The sequence below is a fragment of the Rhinolophus ferrumequinum genome, chromosome 13, assembly GCF_004115265.2.
Source record: "Rhinolophus ferrumequinum isolate MPI-CBG mRhiFer1 chromosome 13, mRhiFer1_v1.p, whole genome shotgun sequence".
NCBI lineage: Eukaryota > Metazoa > Chordata > Mammalia > Chiroptera > Rhinolophidae > Rhinolophus > Rhinolophus ferrumequinum.
In genome coordinates, this window is record NC_046296.1 from 65,262,949 (window position 1) to 65,276,450 (window position 13,502).

General features: G+C 38.9%; 1 protein-coding gene across 1 annotated transcript in view; it reads left to right on the forward strand.

Moving 5' to 3' along the window:
• The window catches only part of NOL10 (nucleolar protein 10), an 80,495-nt gene that overhangs the window by 54,722 nt on the left and 12,271 nt on the right, over nt 1-13,502 (forward strand). Inside the window, exons 14-17 of the mRNA XM_033125627.1 lie at nt 3,505-3,631; nt 7,190-7,269; nt 7,458-7,556; nt 8,601-8,690. Of these exons, the coding sequence (XP_032981518.1) occupies nt 3,505-3,631; nt 7,190-7,269; nt 7,458-7,556; nt 8,601-8,690 (396 nt within the window). The remainder of the gene's footprint in view (nt 1-3,504; nt 3,632-7,189; nt 7,270-7,457; nt 7,557-8,600; nt 8,691-13,502) is intronic.

Consider the following 13,502-nt stretch of genomic DNA (forward strand, 5'->3'; position numbering starts at 1 on the left):
CCTCCCCACACTTAGTCATTTTTGTCCATTACCAGAGTATATGAGAATTTTGAGTTTTACAATTCAGCACATATAAGTAACAGTTTAAAGGCCGACTGTAGTCGTAGAGTAGATGATCCTGGGCACGTGGCGTGTGTCTTCTTGTATTTTTTAATTAGTTCTTCTGCTCGAGGGGTTAGAACAAGCAGATACGTGGCTACATTTGAGGCAAGGCCTTTCCACCACATGTGAATAAACATTCTTTCCTATTTTGGAGGACCAAGTATTTCCTTTGAGATTGGTTGGCAGTAAAGTTGCTAAGGGACCCACAGCGCCCCTTTATAGCAGTCTGATGAATCAGTTTCCAGTTCTCTGCTTTTACTGACCTGTGACCTTAGGAAATTTTTATAAATAAAAAAGTGGAATGTCATTAACGGATAATAGAAGTTTAAAATAGAACAGTTGTCACCAATTTTCTGAAACAATGAAAACTCTTAAGGTGCATAAAATATAGATACACAAGCAATAATCAGTTTTGACTAAAGTATATAATACAGCACTATCAGGACTATACAGAAAACCTAGAAACTTTTGATGTAGTAGTAATAGCATACCAGTAGTTAAAAAGGATGTTTTCTTCAAGTTGAAAAGCCTGAAATTTGGAAGTAAATTAATACATTTTCAAGGATTAGTTGAAGGTTTAACATATTTTATGAAAGAAGACAGCAAGGAATTGTTATACATTAATTAGTTAATACTGTGGTCATTTTAGGTATATCAGAGGGCAGTGCGCGTGGTTAAGCCCTCCGTACTGGGAAGCTAGCCACTGTTTTTGCAGCTTAATGGTAGACCTCGGAGGAAAGCTCTACTGTAGATAAAACGTGAGGTGAATGCAAGTTAAATCAGTAATTTCAACTTTGTTATGACTGTTCTGATGTTTTTTTTTTCCTCTCTCTCTCTGAAAAGAACTACGGAAACGTGGTTAATAAAATCAACCCATTAGATTTAATTTTGTTTTTGATGGAAATATTTCCTCCTGTAAAATTTAATGGCCATGAATTTGATGGCAGAGATTATTTACCATAACCAGACCTGTCCCTGAGAGGCAATTTAAAACATTTCCATTAGAACCTAGGTAACTAATCAAGAGGAATGTCGTTGGGACATTATAAAAAAGGACTACGTGAAAGTAAATTCAGATCTGCTCTGATATTTTGATGTTTCTATCCCTCCCTCCTCCCCCTAAGAAAAGTCACTCAACACAGTGTAATGTCTTTATTGTCTTTGAAGCCTATGTTTCTGACTGATTCCAGGTTTAAAGGTGATACTACTTCATCATGAGGTCCTTTGGTAGCCCCCTTGCATAAGCAAAGTAGGTCTGCCTTTACCAAAAAGTATTCTTATATCCAGTAGTTTTATAGAGAGGTATTCTGAGTGTTTTTTATCAGAATAAGGACAGTTAGACAATTTTAAAAAATACTTTTGCCAAACAGGACCCTTTAAGTCTTAGTACCTTTTGCACAAGAAATTCATGAATGCATTCGTATGTGTTGTATATATGAATAGATTTATTTATGAAATATTTATTGGACACCTGCTAGTTGACAGGCAATGTTCTAGGTACTGGAAATTCAGCATTTAAAACAGATGAAGTACCTACCCTCCCAAGAGGACAGTATCTTGGATCTTATACTCTAGAAAAGTGGTAACAGTTAGTGTACTTTCTTCCTGTGTAAAAGAGAAGATTGCAGTCTTAGGTCGTACACCAATATATGGTAGCGCTTAGCATTGAAAGATTTATGACTGACGGGAGGCAGATACCCCTGTAGTTGCAAGTGCCTAACCGCTCATTCTCAAAAGGTGCCCCATGATTTTCCTAGCTTGCTCACGTGATCATTCCAATCTGAAGTTCTTTCAAATGTACTTACTCAGTGTCCCAACCTGCCCTTTTCTCCAGCCCTCACTGTCTTCCTCGTGGACTTAGTGCGGTCTCAATGCATCGCCTTAAACAACTGTGTGTGCTGTGTGTGCGTGTGTGTGCTCACACGCACGCTCACGTCTTTCTGCTCCAGCTGGATTCTAAACTCCAGGAAGACCACGGTCAGGGACTTGGCTTTAGCACAGTGCTTTATGTGTAGTTGCGTTTAGTATTGATATTTGTTAACTTCAACTACTGTCCTAAAATTGCTTAAAATCTTAGCAATTTCTTTTAAAAGTGTTCTACCTTGAATTTTTAGAAAATCACTTGCATTTCTTGAAGGTTTGTCTTTTAGGTTAGGGTTAAACCACTTAGTGTGTAAAACCTTTCCTTCTGTTTTCAAAAATTGTACAGATTACGCTAATATGAGAAACTTCTTGATAGGACTCCAGCTATGCTCGTTAAGAGTTGTTTTTCATCTTCATGAGCTCCACAGCCTTTGGTGGTATGGGTGGGGTCACCCTTTCTAATCAGGCAAAATAATATAACTAAATTAGTATGGCTATATCTAACATCTACTTTTTTTTTTATTGAAGAGGGACTAGGGGCCATTTTTCTTTGTTGTAACTCTTCCTCCCACCTTCTTTTCTCCAAAAAGTGTAAGCTAGATTTAATAATTTCCATTATGATTTCTATTGTTGTTTTTTTGTGTTATTTTTCCTGTATAATTGGTTACTATCAAAATTCACAGGCAGGTAGACAGTGGAAGTTCCATTTTGTCAGAGCCCAGTGTTCTCGCTTCTGGAAGCCTCCACTTCAGAGAGGTTTTCAGTAGGGTAGGTTTCCCACTGAGTGAGCAGTGTTTCCTCTGGGGGTCAGCATGGACCTCAGTGGGTGAGGCCTCTGCTGCGAAAGAGCTGTGCCAGGAGCAAAACAGTAAAAAGCAATCAGTGTTTTATTTTAATTGGATTACAAACTGATGCATTCGTGTATTATTAGTTGGTTATAAATTCTGTTCAGTCCTTTGTTCCTCAACCTTTCATTTGGGACTAACTCATGGATCCTGGCGACCCTTTTTAGATTAAGTCTGAAGAATTCTTATGTAGAATTTTAATTTTTAATGAATTAAGTGAAGTGGACCATAGTGGAGTGAATGTAATTATCAAGTAATTAGTTGAAAACCCTTAGAAAAAGGTAATTCTCCTTTCAGACTTTTGTTTGTCATGAGTGGCAAATATAAAAACTCTAATATACCAAGTATGCTTTTTTAGATTCTAGTATTGCTTTGAATAAGGGTGATATAAATGGATGTGTTATTGTAAGTACCTGAATTATTTGTATTTTCATAGTTATAATGTAAGACTAGTCATTAATATCTTTGTATCCCAGAAGACTGAGTGAGATTTTTCCCTTTCAAGCCTAAATTCTTTCTATTGTTTATTCTCTTCCATTAAATACTTGTTGATTATGCACATTGTCATTTTCACTACTTTTGATAGAATGAAGGATTTAAAAATTATATTTAAGGAGATCTGATCTAAACTAACTAACTCTTAGTTGACCTGGTCAGAATGTGCCTGTGCTAACCTTTCCGTGGATTCCCACAGGTTTTGGGTCCTGCACCCAGGTGGTGCTCCTTCTTAGACAACTTGACAGAAGAATTGGAAGAGAATCCGGAAAGCACAGTTTACGATGATTACAAATTTGTCACCAAGAAAGACCTTGAAAATTTAGGTAAAAAATATTATGATGAAACGATTATAAAATTATTTTATTTCTACTTGTTTTTTTAATTTTGTACATTTTAGAAGTGGTATTTATCTTCTAAATACCACTGTTTATCTGATTTTTCCAAATCTCTTTCTGCCAAATCAGATATTAAACAGAGTATATATTGTCAAGTTTGTAATCTCTGCTTAGAGAAAGATTCAGATAAATTTGACTTACTGAAGCTTTTGTGTATCTTAAATGAGGGCTAATTTTTCTTTAGCATATTACCTGTGATAGAAAAAAATGTGTCGAGAAAGAAGTGATTTGTTTTTTCAAGTACTATTTGAACATAATAAGGTTTTGAAAAATCTCAAAGATTGCAAGTAAATGATTTTTGGCTCCCTTTTAGGTTTGCTTATAGAAAGACCTGGTCCAAAACTTAACGGATTGGCCAACTTGTTTATGCCTTGGTTTCCTATCTATAAAACGGCAGTATAATGACACCCACTCATAGCGTTGCTTGGAGAATGAATCTGATAATGCCTGGAAAGTACTCAGCATGGTGTCTAAACAGAAGTGAATGTTAACTATTATTTTAAGAGATTTGTGGCAAATGAGTTTGAGAAATGCTAGGTTAAGCCAAGTTAAACCAGTTTCTTTACTTACGGACTTCTTAGAGCCTTAATGTCTTCATGCGCTGTAAGTCTCCAGAAAGGGGAGGAAACGTTTCCCAAACTTATTGATCACAGAAACTTCTTCCTCAGAAGACCTCTTGGGACTGGTGCTCTGTAGAGCCGACTGTGGGAAATGCTGCTGCTGTCAGATTCTCTGTTTAGAATTGTTTCAATCTGAAAAGTTTTCTGCGGGTTTTTATTTCTGACCTAACTTGGAATGGGAATAATACTGTAACATAAATGTTTTACACACTTAATAGAGGAAACAAAAATGATAAAAACACACATGCAGGTACCTAAATGCAGATTGTTGTACATCGGTACATTTTATTAAGGTTCAGCCCTCATTTTTTTTTTCTTTTTTTGATTCCACTCTGAAAGTCCAGACCCTGTAGTTTTACTAACCTAGAGAATTCTAGGGAAGTATTTTTCTGACCACGTCTTATAATTACTTTATGAGATTCTTCTAACTTTGCCTCCTGATGTTGTCCTGTAATGTATACTATTTTGTACGTCTGTGAGGTTTTGCCTAGTAACCTGATTTTCAGATCTAGAGGGATGTTTACTTTTAAAATTTGGAAATTGGGGTAAAGTTTTCCTTGGAAACATAGTCATTTAGTATCATGCCAACTAAAGCTGCTGTTTATGTGAGTATATCACACGTGGTCTTATTTTGAAGATAAATATTCTCCTAACCTTTCTCTCTGTAGATACTCGCAATGAATAAATAATTTCTATGGCATAGGCAGAGCACCCTTATTTGATTGCCAGCACCACTAATTCTAAATGTAATGTAATAAAACTAGGAAACCCTCTGAAAGACATTGTTCCAAGTAGGGCTAAAGTAGAGAACTTTTTGTTCATCGTGATGAAGTGTGTGCATAGAGTATATATGTTAATGGACATATGTATGGTTATATATGTTGGTGTAAATTTGTCAGCTGTTCTTTCTTGGGGAAGAAACATTCCCTTTCTACATTATTGTTGTGACAATGTCCTTTGTTTTTGGAAATTATGGGAGATAACAGTGATCTTGCCATCACCACTACCACTAATTCCTACTTGGCAGCGTAAAAGATGGCAACTTCATGTGGACTCCCAATTATTATTTTTTAAATTGAACTGGTTTGTGGAATCTAAAAATCTGAGAATCCCTAGTGTAAGGAGCCGTTCTTTACCAGCCCGTCATGGTTCATAAAGCCTTTTTCATCATTTTTATGCTTACTATTACGTTAAAAATAAGTAAGGATGATATGGCTGAAGTGGCTTAAAATGTTCTCCATACTTATTGAAGAAGATTAGTAATTCTAAGCCTTAAATTTTTGTTCAAAAGTGAAATCTTAGGGGATTAGAAAACAATCAGTAACCACAAGATGGCCACGGGGTTTGAAAATTAATCTGGGGAACGTAATTTAGTGGTTACCAGAGGGTAAGGGGGTTGGAGGGTGGGAGATGAGGGTAAGGGGGATCAAATATATGGTGATGGAAGGAGAACTGACTCTGGATGGTGAACACATAATGTAATTTATAGATGATGTGATACAGAATTGCACACCTGAAATCTATGTAATTTTACTAACAATTGTCACCCCAATAAATTTAAAAAATAAATTAATTAATTTAAAAAAAATAGTCACAGGGATGTAAGTAAATATAGTACAGGGAATACAGTCAATAATGTTGTAAAAACTATGTATAGTGTCAGATGGGTACTATACTTATTGGGGGAATCACCTCATGAATTATATAAATGCCTAAGCATTGTGCTATATGCCTGAAACTACTATAAAATAATATTGAATGTCATCTGTCATGGGATGTAAAGTGCAGCATAGGGAATATAGTGAATGATATTATAATAGCTATGTACAATGTCAGATGGGTAGTAGACTTGGGGTTATCACTTTGTGAGGGGTGTAAATGTCTAATCATATTGTTTTGTACACCTGAAAGTAATAGTAAAAAAATAAATAAATAAAATAAAATTACACAGAAAAGGAATAATCAAGCCACAGACAGAAAAAAATCTGTAAAACATGTCTAATTGGTATCTATTAGTTACAAAGGGAAAAATAGTAACTTTGCAGTGGAGAAATCTGGCTGATTCTTCCTTAACTAAATGATCACAGTTAATATCATCAGCAGTGGGACAAATGAACATCACTGACCTCTTGCTAGGATGCACTGAGAAGGACCTAAACTCCCTTCTGTGGTAACTGCCCACAAAATGCATCACCTTAATCTAATCATGAGGAAACACCAAACCAACACAAAATGAGGGAAATTCTATAAATTACCTGTGCTATACTTTTCAAAAGTTCCAAGGTTATAAAAGAAAAAGAAATACTGAGAAATTGTTCCAGTTTATAGGACACTAAAGAGACATAATAACTGAATGAAATACGTGATCACAGACGAAATCTTGGACCAAATAAACATTAATGGGATGATTGGTGAACTTTGAGTAAGGTCAAAGTTTAGATAATAGTATCATACCATTTCCTAAATTTGTACTGCTGTTATATGGAATGTACTTATAAAAAAAGGAAATACACATTGAAGAATTTAGAGGTAAAAAGACATCATGTCTGCAATTTACATCCATCTATTATACATATATATATGAATATATGTGTACTATGTGTATACTTAGAATAACTGATAAAGCAAGTAGAGTAAACTGTTACCCTGTGAGGAATATGGGGGAAGGGTATATGGGAATGCTCAGTGCCATTTTTGCAATATTTTGGAAGTCTGAAATTATTTCAAAATAAAAAGTTTAAAAATAAAAATAAAAAATAAAAAAAGTGAAATCTTATTATAATTAAATCATTGTCCAAGAAAAGCTGTTAAATTTTAATCAAGATTTCATATAAGAACCTGTCCTCTTCTGATTAACTTTCCCCAGGGCTCACACATCTCATTGGATCACCTTTTCTCCGGGCATCCATGCATGGATTTTTCATGGATATAAGACTCTATCACAAGGTAAGTATACAAATGCGGCTGTTTAGATGACTAGTGAGCAAGCCATAGCCATTTCTTCTCTACTGACTTGCATTTTCATAAAACATAGTTATGATTTATAAGAGACCTGTCTAAGCTTGGACGTAATAGCCATGGTATACAAGAAACGTGCTGCTAAACATGGTTCTTTTTTTTTCCTCTTTGAAAAGGTGAAATTGATGGTAAATCCATTTGCTTATGAAGAATATAGGAAAGATAAGATCCGACAGAAGATAGAAGAAACACGTGCCCAGAGAGTCCAATTAAAGGTAAACATTGTACTCACTGTTGAATTTACTGGAGAAAAGGACTTAATTTTCGTTTTGTATTATCATTCTGAAGAAACTTGCCATCCATTTCTGAGTTTTCCCATCCTTAGTTTCCATCTTTTCCTAATATTTGGGGTATCTGTTATTTGTCCCGAGGGTGGGCGCCCTGCAGTTTCATCGTTGTGGACTCGGCGGTGATGGTGTTGTGGGAACTGGTGCCAGGTGGGCATGGTCAGCCCTCCCGAGAACACCTGACAGTGTTTTCAGATGGGCTTCCGATTCGGGGGTGTTGGGACTTTGCTAATCCCCAGTTCTTGCTGATACTTGGCTGTGTCTTAGGTCAGCTACTTGGATGATGGCAAATAGGCAGTAGACTAGGTCAGGGTCCGGACAGCAATCAGACCATCCTCCTTATCTTAATTGGGAAAATGTAATGTAAAGAATTATGCACCAGGTAGTAGAGAACTGAAAAGGCAAAAACACTAAGGTATCGATAAGAGAGGCAGTGGCTGCAGGAAGGTTACTTATAGAGCTAACACTCCAGGGCCGGAGAGCAGACTCACCTCTAGGGAGTCCTGTGCTGGTGCTGGGGTCCCCGAGGTACAACCAGGCAGCTCCTGGGAGTTTCGGAAAGCCACAAACTAGAACTCCCCCCACTCTGCTGGGACCTGGGACTTGGTACTGCCAAGGTGAAGACTTGTTGGTGTGTGATGCCAGCCCAACAACAAGCACACAGAGAAGAGCAAGTCCCGTCTCCCTCTCCTGCCTTCCAGTCTCTCTCGTAATCTTTCTGTATTAAGGTAAACCCTCAAATGCTACAGTCAGTTCTAACTGAACATTGGTGTACACACACACACACACACTCACCCTCACACTGGTTTTTCCTTTTTCCAGATTGTTTATGAAGTTTTTGAGAATGATGAATGTGTGTGCACTGCCAAGGGGACACTGGCATGTGAAGTACTTTTGCCCTGGCTCTTTGCTTTAACCTTTAAAGCTAAAATGGGGATATTGTAATACAGCTTTTTTTTTTTCCTTTACTAGAAATTGCCGAAAGTTAACAAAGAGCTGGCACTTAAATTAATTGAGGAGGAGGAGGAGAAGCAAAAATCTACATGGAAAAAGAAAGTTAAGGTAAGATTTTATAATGCAGAGAAAATATTAATAAATTGTTTCTACATTTTTTTGATGGTAATCTAAAGCTTTTTTATTTTTTGTTTTTACTTTAAAAATACATTTAGTTTTTTCCTGCTTATAAGATAGTATGTGCTCAATATGGGAAGCTTGTAAAACAGAAAAGAATATAAGGGGGTCACCCATATAATTCTACCCAGAGAAAGACAACATTAATGTTTTAGTTAATTTCTTTCCTGTCTTATTTCTCTTAAAATTATGAACTATAATAGCAAGATACTATTGTATATACAAAATATCCTGGTTCTATAAAATAACACAAGTGGCTTCCCATTTTATTGAAAATTCTTGGGAAATAAATGTTTTTGACAGCTGCATATTCCATCTTGTGGATATATTATAGTTAATCCTTTCATTATTAAATATTTAGATTGTTGTTTTTCTTTGTGCTAGCTAGATTAGTTTATAATTCCAGACGTGACCGGTTTTTATTTCGATGTGGCACCATTGGGAGTGTGCTCACTTTCACGTCGTCACTGCCCATCTCCTGTACTAATGTGAAGACAAAGGTCAGTCATAAGATAAGTAAAGGTTAATGCTTCATGTAGCTCATGTTGTCACCACAGAAGTGGCTTGTCTCATTTTCCCAGCTATATGAAGACTTCCCAGTGCTGTTTTCTCGTCCACTTAGCTCAGGCAGACAGGTGCCCAAGCTTGGCTGTTTACTAGAAAGATTTGTGAGGACCGATTTCTCCTCGGAAGCCTGCAGGACGTGGGTCTGAGTAAATGTCTGACCCTTGTAACCTTGGCCAGGTGTGCTGAGCTCTCGCGAGGTTTTTGTTTGCTTTATTCTTTCTGTTCTCTCGTTTTTAACCAGGTAAGTGTGAACGTGAGATAAGGTGAGCTCTTCATGTTTATTGTGTTCCAGTCTCTTCAATGGTGCCAAGAAACTGTACCTGAAGGGTCTTGTTCCTCTTGCTCACTAGTGTCAGTGTGGGTGACCCTCAACTTCACTGGGTCTTCATTTCTCCTTCCGTGATGTGCAAGGATAGAAGAGGGGCATTCTTGGCGCTGTGATTTCTAAACGGATTGACACTCGCTGCTCCCTCTCTGATCCGCTACTTCCTCATCCTTCCTGCACCCTCTTGGCTAGGCCTATTACGTTCTTTTAACACATTATTTCAGTCTCAGTTTTTAGAAGACTTCCTTAAGTACATACGTATGTGGCTTTTATGTTTCCATTTTCATTACATGAAATGTATATCTTGACGTGCTTCCTGCAATGTTGACTTTTTCCTCAGATTTTTTTTTTTTACCCCCTTCTTTTGCCTCCTCCCCTCCCCACTCCTGTTCAAGCCGTTCTTTCTCAGTCTAGTTGTGTAGGACCCAGCTCCCTGGCCCGTGCTGGTGTTAGGAGCCTTGTGCTCCCCCCGGCTGAGGCCGTCGGTCACCGGTCGACGGTCGGCCACTTACAGCAGCTCACAGCAGCTCTCGCCGGCTGCCAGCCACTCACGATGGCTGCCGGCCACTCAGGCTGGCCGCCGGCCGCTCATGGCAACACATGGCAACACATGGCAGCCCAGCTCCTGGGAGAGCCGTTGTTCCCAATCTTAGCTGTAGAGGGCGACCTCGGCGTTAGGAGCACGGCGCTCCAACCACCTGAGCCACCGGGCTGGCCCTCACATTGATTTTCTTGTTAGCCCAGCCTGAGGATGACTAGGGAGGTAACTTCAGCTTCATAATGCCATTTTACAAGCCAAATGGAAGTGATCTCTGGATTTACATGCCCTAAAGCTTCAGGAGGAAGAGATTAGAGCCAACCTAGGCTGCAGATATATGCATTCCTATCTGTGTTTTGTGCTTATGAGGATTTAGTGTTCCATTGAATGTTCTGGAGGGTAGGACACTTCAATTAAAATGTAATTTTGCTACTTTCTGCAGCAGGGTCTCACAGTTCAGACGCCTTTTTAAGAAGCCCTTATGTTTATGAAGATATGGGGAAGTCCCCTTTCCTCGTCCCCTAACCTTTCTGTCACAGACTTCCCTTGAAGTTGGGGCAACCAGAGGATTTATAACACAGCTAGTTGTCACTGTGCATGGTGGTGCAGGACGGGAGCTGGAAACAGGCAGAGTGATGTTATCAGTTGATGGGAAAATCATGATCTCCTGTACCTTCTAAACTTTTTGTCAAAACAGTAATAGGATGATCCTAAAGAATCGTCAGACTGTGTACCGTTTCTACTGCAAGTGCAAGGAGGAAGAACTGTAGAAATTCTTACCTTCCTTCCTCAGACAGCTGCTTCTGTCCCGCTGCTGGAAGCTGGAGGTGCTATCATAGTAGCTATGTCACCTAAACAAATTCTGCTAGAAAGTGGAACTTGTAAAATATGCCCCTATTTTGCTTTTTTGGTGGCTTGCCTGACCCAAATCAGGCCCTACTGTCAGAGCTCAGTTTCTTTTCAGAAATCCTTAAATATTTAAATATAGTCTTCTAAAAATCTGAGGCTGCTTATTAGACAAAGCTTGTATGATTTGTTGTGTAACAGTGTTATCTAATTAAAATTGAAGACCTTAAAAACCATTCATGAATTAAGGAAAGAATCCTTCATTAGAATTGTAAAAAATACTTGAAAGAATTGTTAAATCCATCAGCAGTTCATTAGTCTTGCCTTTGAACTCAGCCCTTCAAACCCTCAAGAGCTTTAATAGCTCTGATAACTCCTGATTTGAAAGTCAGTGTAGTGCAGTTTCTGCTTTGGCTCCAACTGAAATTTCACGGAGGCAGACAGTGAAATCTATTCCCAAATATTGCTACTGCTGCTGACATAATTAAGGTCTAATAAGATGTTTACCGTTCAGTCGATGTCGGACCTACCGTGGAAAGTGACCCACCGCATAATGTCAAGAAGCGTTCTCTGGACCATAGCCAAACTTAGAAATTTGGTGGTATTAATTCTAGTTAAAAATTAATTCATTTATTCTTTCAACAAATATGTATTGAGCTCCCAGTGTACACAAGCAGCTTGGAGAGGCATGGCACCCATGGTCCATTTGATTTGTAAGGGTTTGAGTTACGCTTAGAGCCATTTTTCTTACAAGCGTCATTTCCTGCCTGTTGGCTGTTTCTGCCAATTTTTCACTATTGTCTTAAGGTCTTGTGTGAATTTATTTCTCTTGGATTCTGTAGCAGCTCAGTCAGGTATTGTCATGCATGATATCCCCAGGCCAAGTTCTATGGCCTGGAAACCCTGAGAGAGATGTCTCAACAGCCTTGGGGATTAGTGGATACCATTAAGAGTCTATAGTAAAGCAATAGTTCATCTCTCTGGGGGGAAATGCAATCAGGCATAGACACTGGATTGCATCAGATCGATTCTAACATCCAAAATATTATTTTAAAATGCTTTTTTTATTGCCAATTAAAAATTGTGCTTTTGTTTTTTATTACAGTTGTACACACATAGTTTTTAAAACTCTGTATTTCTCCAGGGTTTGTTGGGAACGTCGGCTGTCCCTTTGTCCTCTTCCTCCCACTGCCTCCCCCGCCTCCATTTTCAGCTCTCCTGAGACAAATACTTCTGCCTTTTTAGCTGATGATTTTGGTGTAAATCTCTGTGTGCCTTAATATTGTCCAGAGTGTCACTTCTTGACTGTTAAATGTCAAGCATTGTCTTTTGACCACCTTCCTTCCCAGTAACGTTCTATTGTAACTCTGGTAGGTCAGTAGTCAGCATTTATGTTGTTCTCTCACTGTGCGAATGTTCTTGTATAGCCAGTCGGAGTCGTGTAATAATCTGTGATTACACTTCCTGCACAACCCTTGTCTTGCTGGAGTTCATCGACTTTTGTTTGTTTTCTCTGTAGTTATCACTACTTAGCCCTCAATTTCTTTGCCTGTTGTCTAAATCTCTTAAGATATTTATATGAAGACCAGTTACATTAATTTTACTTCCTGAAGAAGGCTTCTCCTACGCCTTTCTGCCCTGCTCTTTCTGGACTGGTCACCTGGTCATCCTGGTCTGCAGCCATCCTCCCCAGGTGGACTCACTCCACCGCACCCCAGTGGTGGATACAGAATTCTGAGGACCTTTGGTTTTCTGAAGGAATGCTGTTTCCAACCCAGACAAGTGTAAGGTTATAGGGAAGAGATTTTCAAGCATGCACGTTCTGAACAACGAATCACTCTCACGTGCTTCTTTTCCTCAGAAAGGTCCTTAGGATTTTCTCCTCCAAAATGAGACCCAGGCAAGAAAGAGGAAGAGCCCAAGGAAGTTCCCCATGGGTGGCTCTGCGTCACACAGGGGCTCTCTTCCACCCAGAAGTCCAGCCCTCAGCGCTGCCCACTTGGTGGGCCCTTGCAATCCAGAAACACGTTTTTCAGCTGGGAAATTTACTTGGGGAAAAGAAAAACATTATAGCCTTTCCCTACTGGGATCCATGGTCATTTGTTCATATTTAAGAGGGAAGGATTTTAAAAGCTGAGTGGAAACTTTTGGGTGGTGACAGGGCTCATCAGTGGCTGTGGTGACCTGGCCAAACTGCTGATTTGGAAAAGCTCCAAATAGCATCTTTTTGGCCTTTGTCTTGGATGTGCAGATTCTCCTGCTTGGAGAATGACACCCCGACTAGCAGCATTCAGAGAAGTATAGTTTAGAGGGCTTGGGAGTACGAGGGCAGATGGCATCCTCTCGTCTCTTGCTCTCGGGGTGCTGCTACCCCAGTCAGACAGCACCCTTTTTCCCCCAAAGAAAAAGACCCTGTTGGAGAGGCCAAGTACTGGGACTTCCTTTCTCGCTTCCAAACTGCATTGCT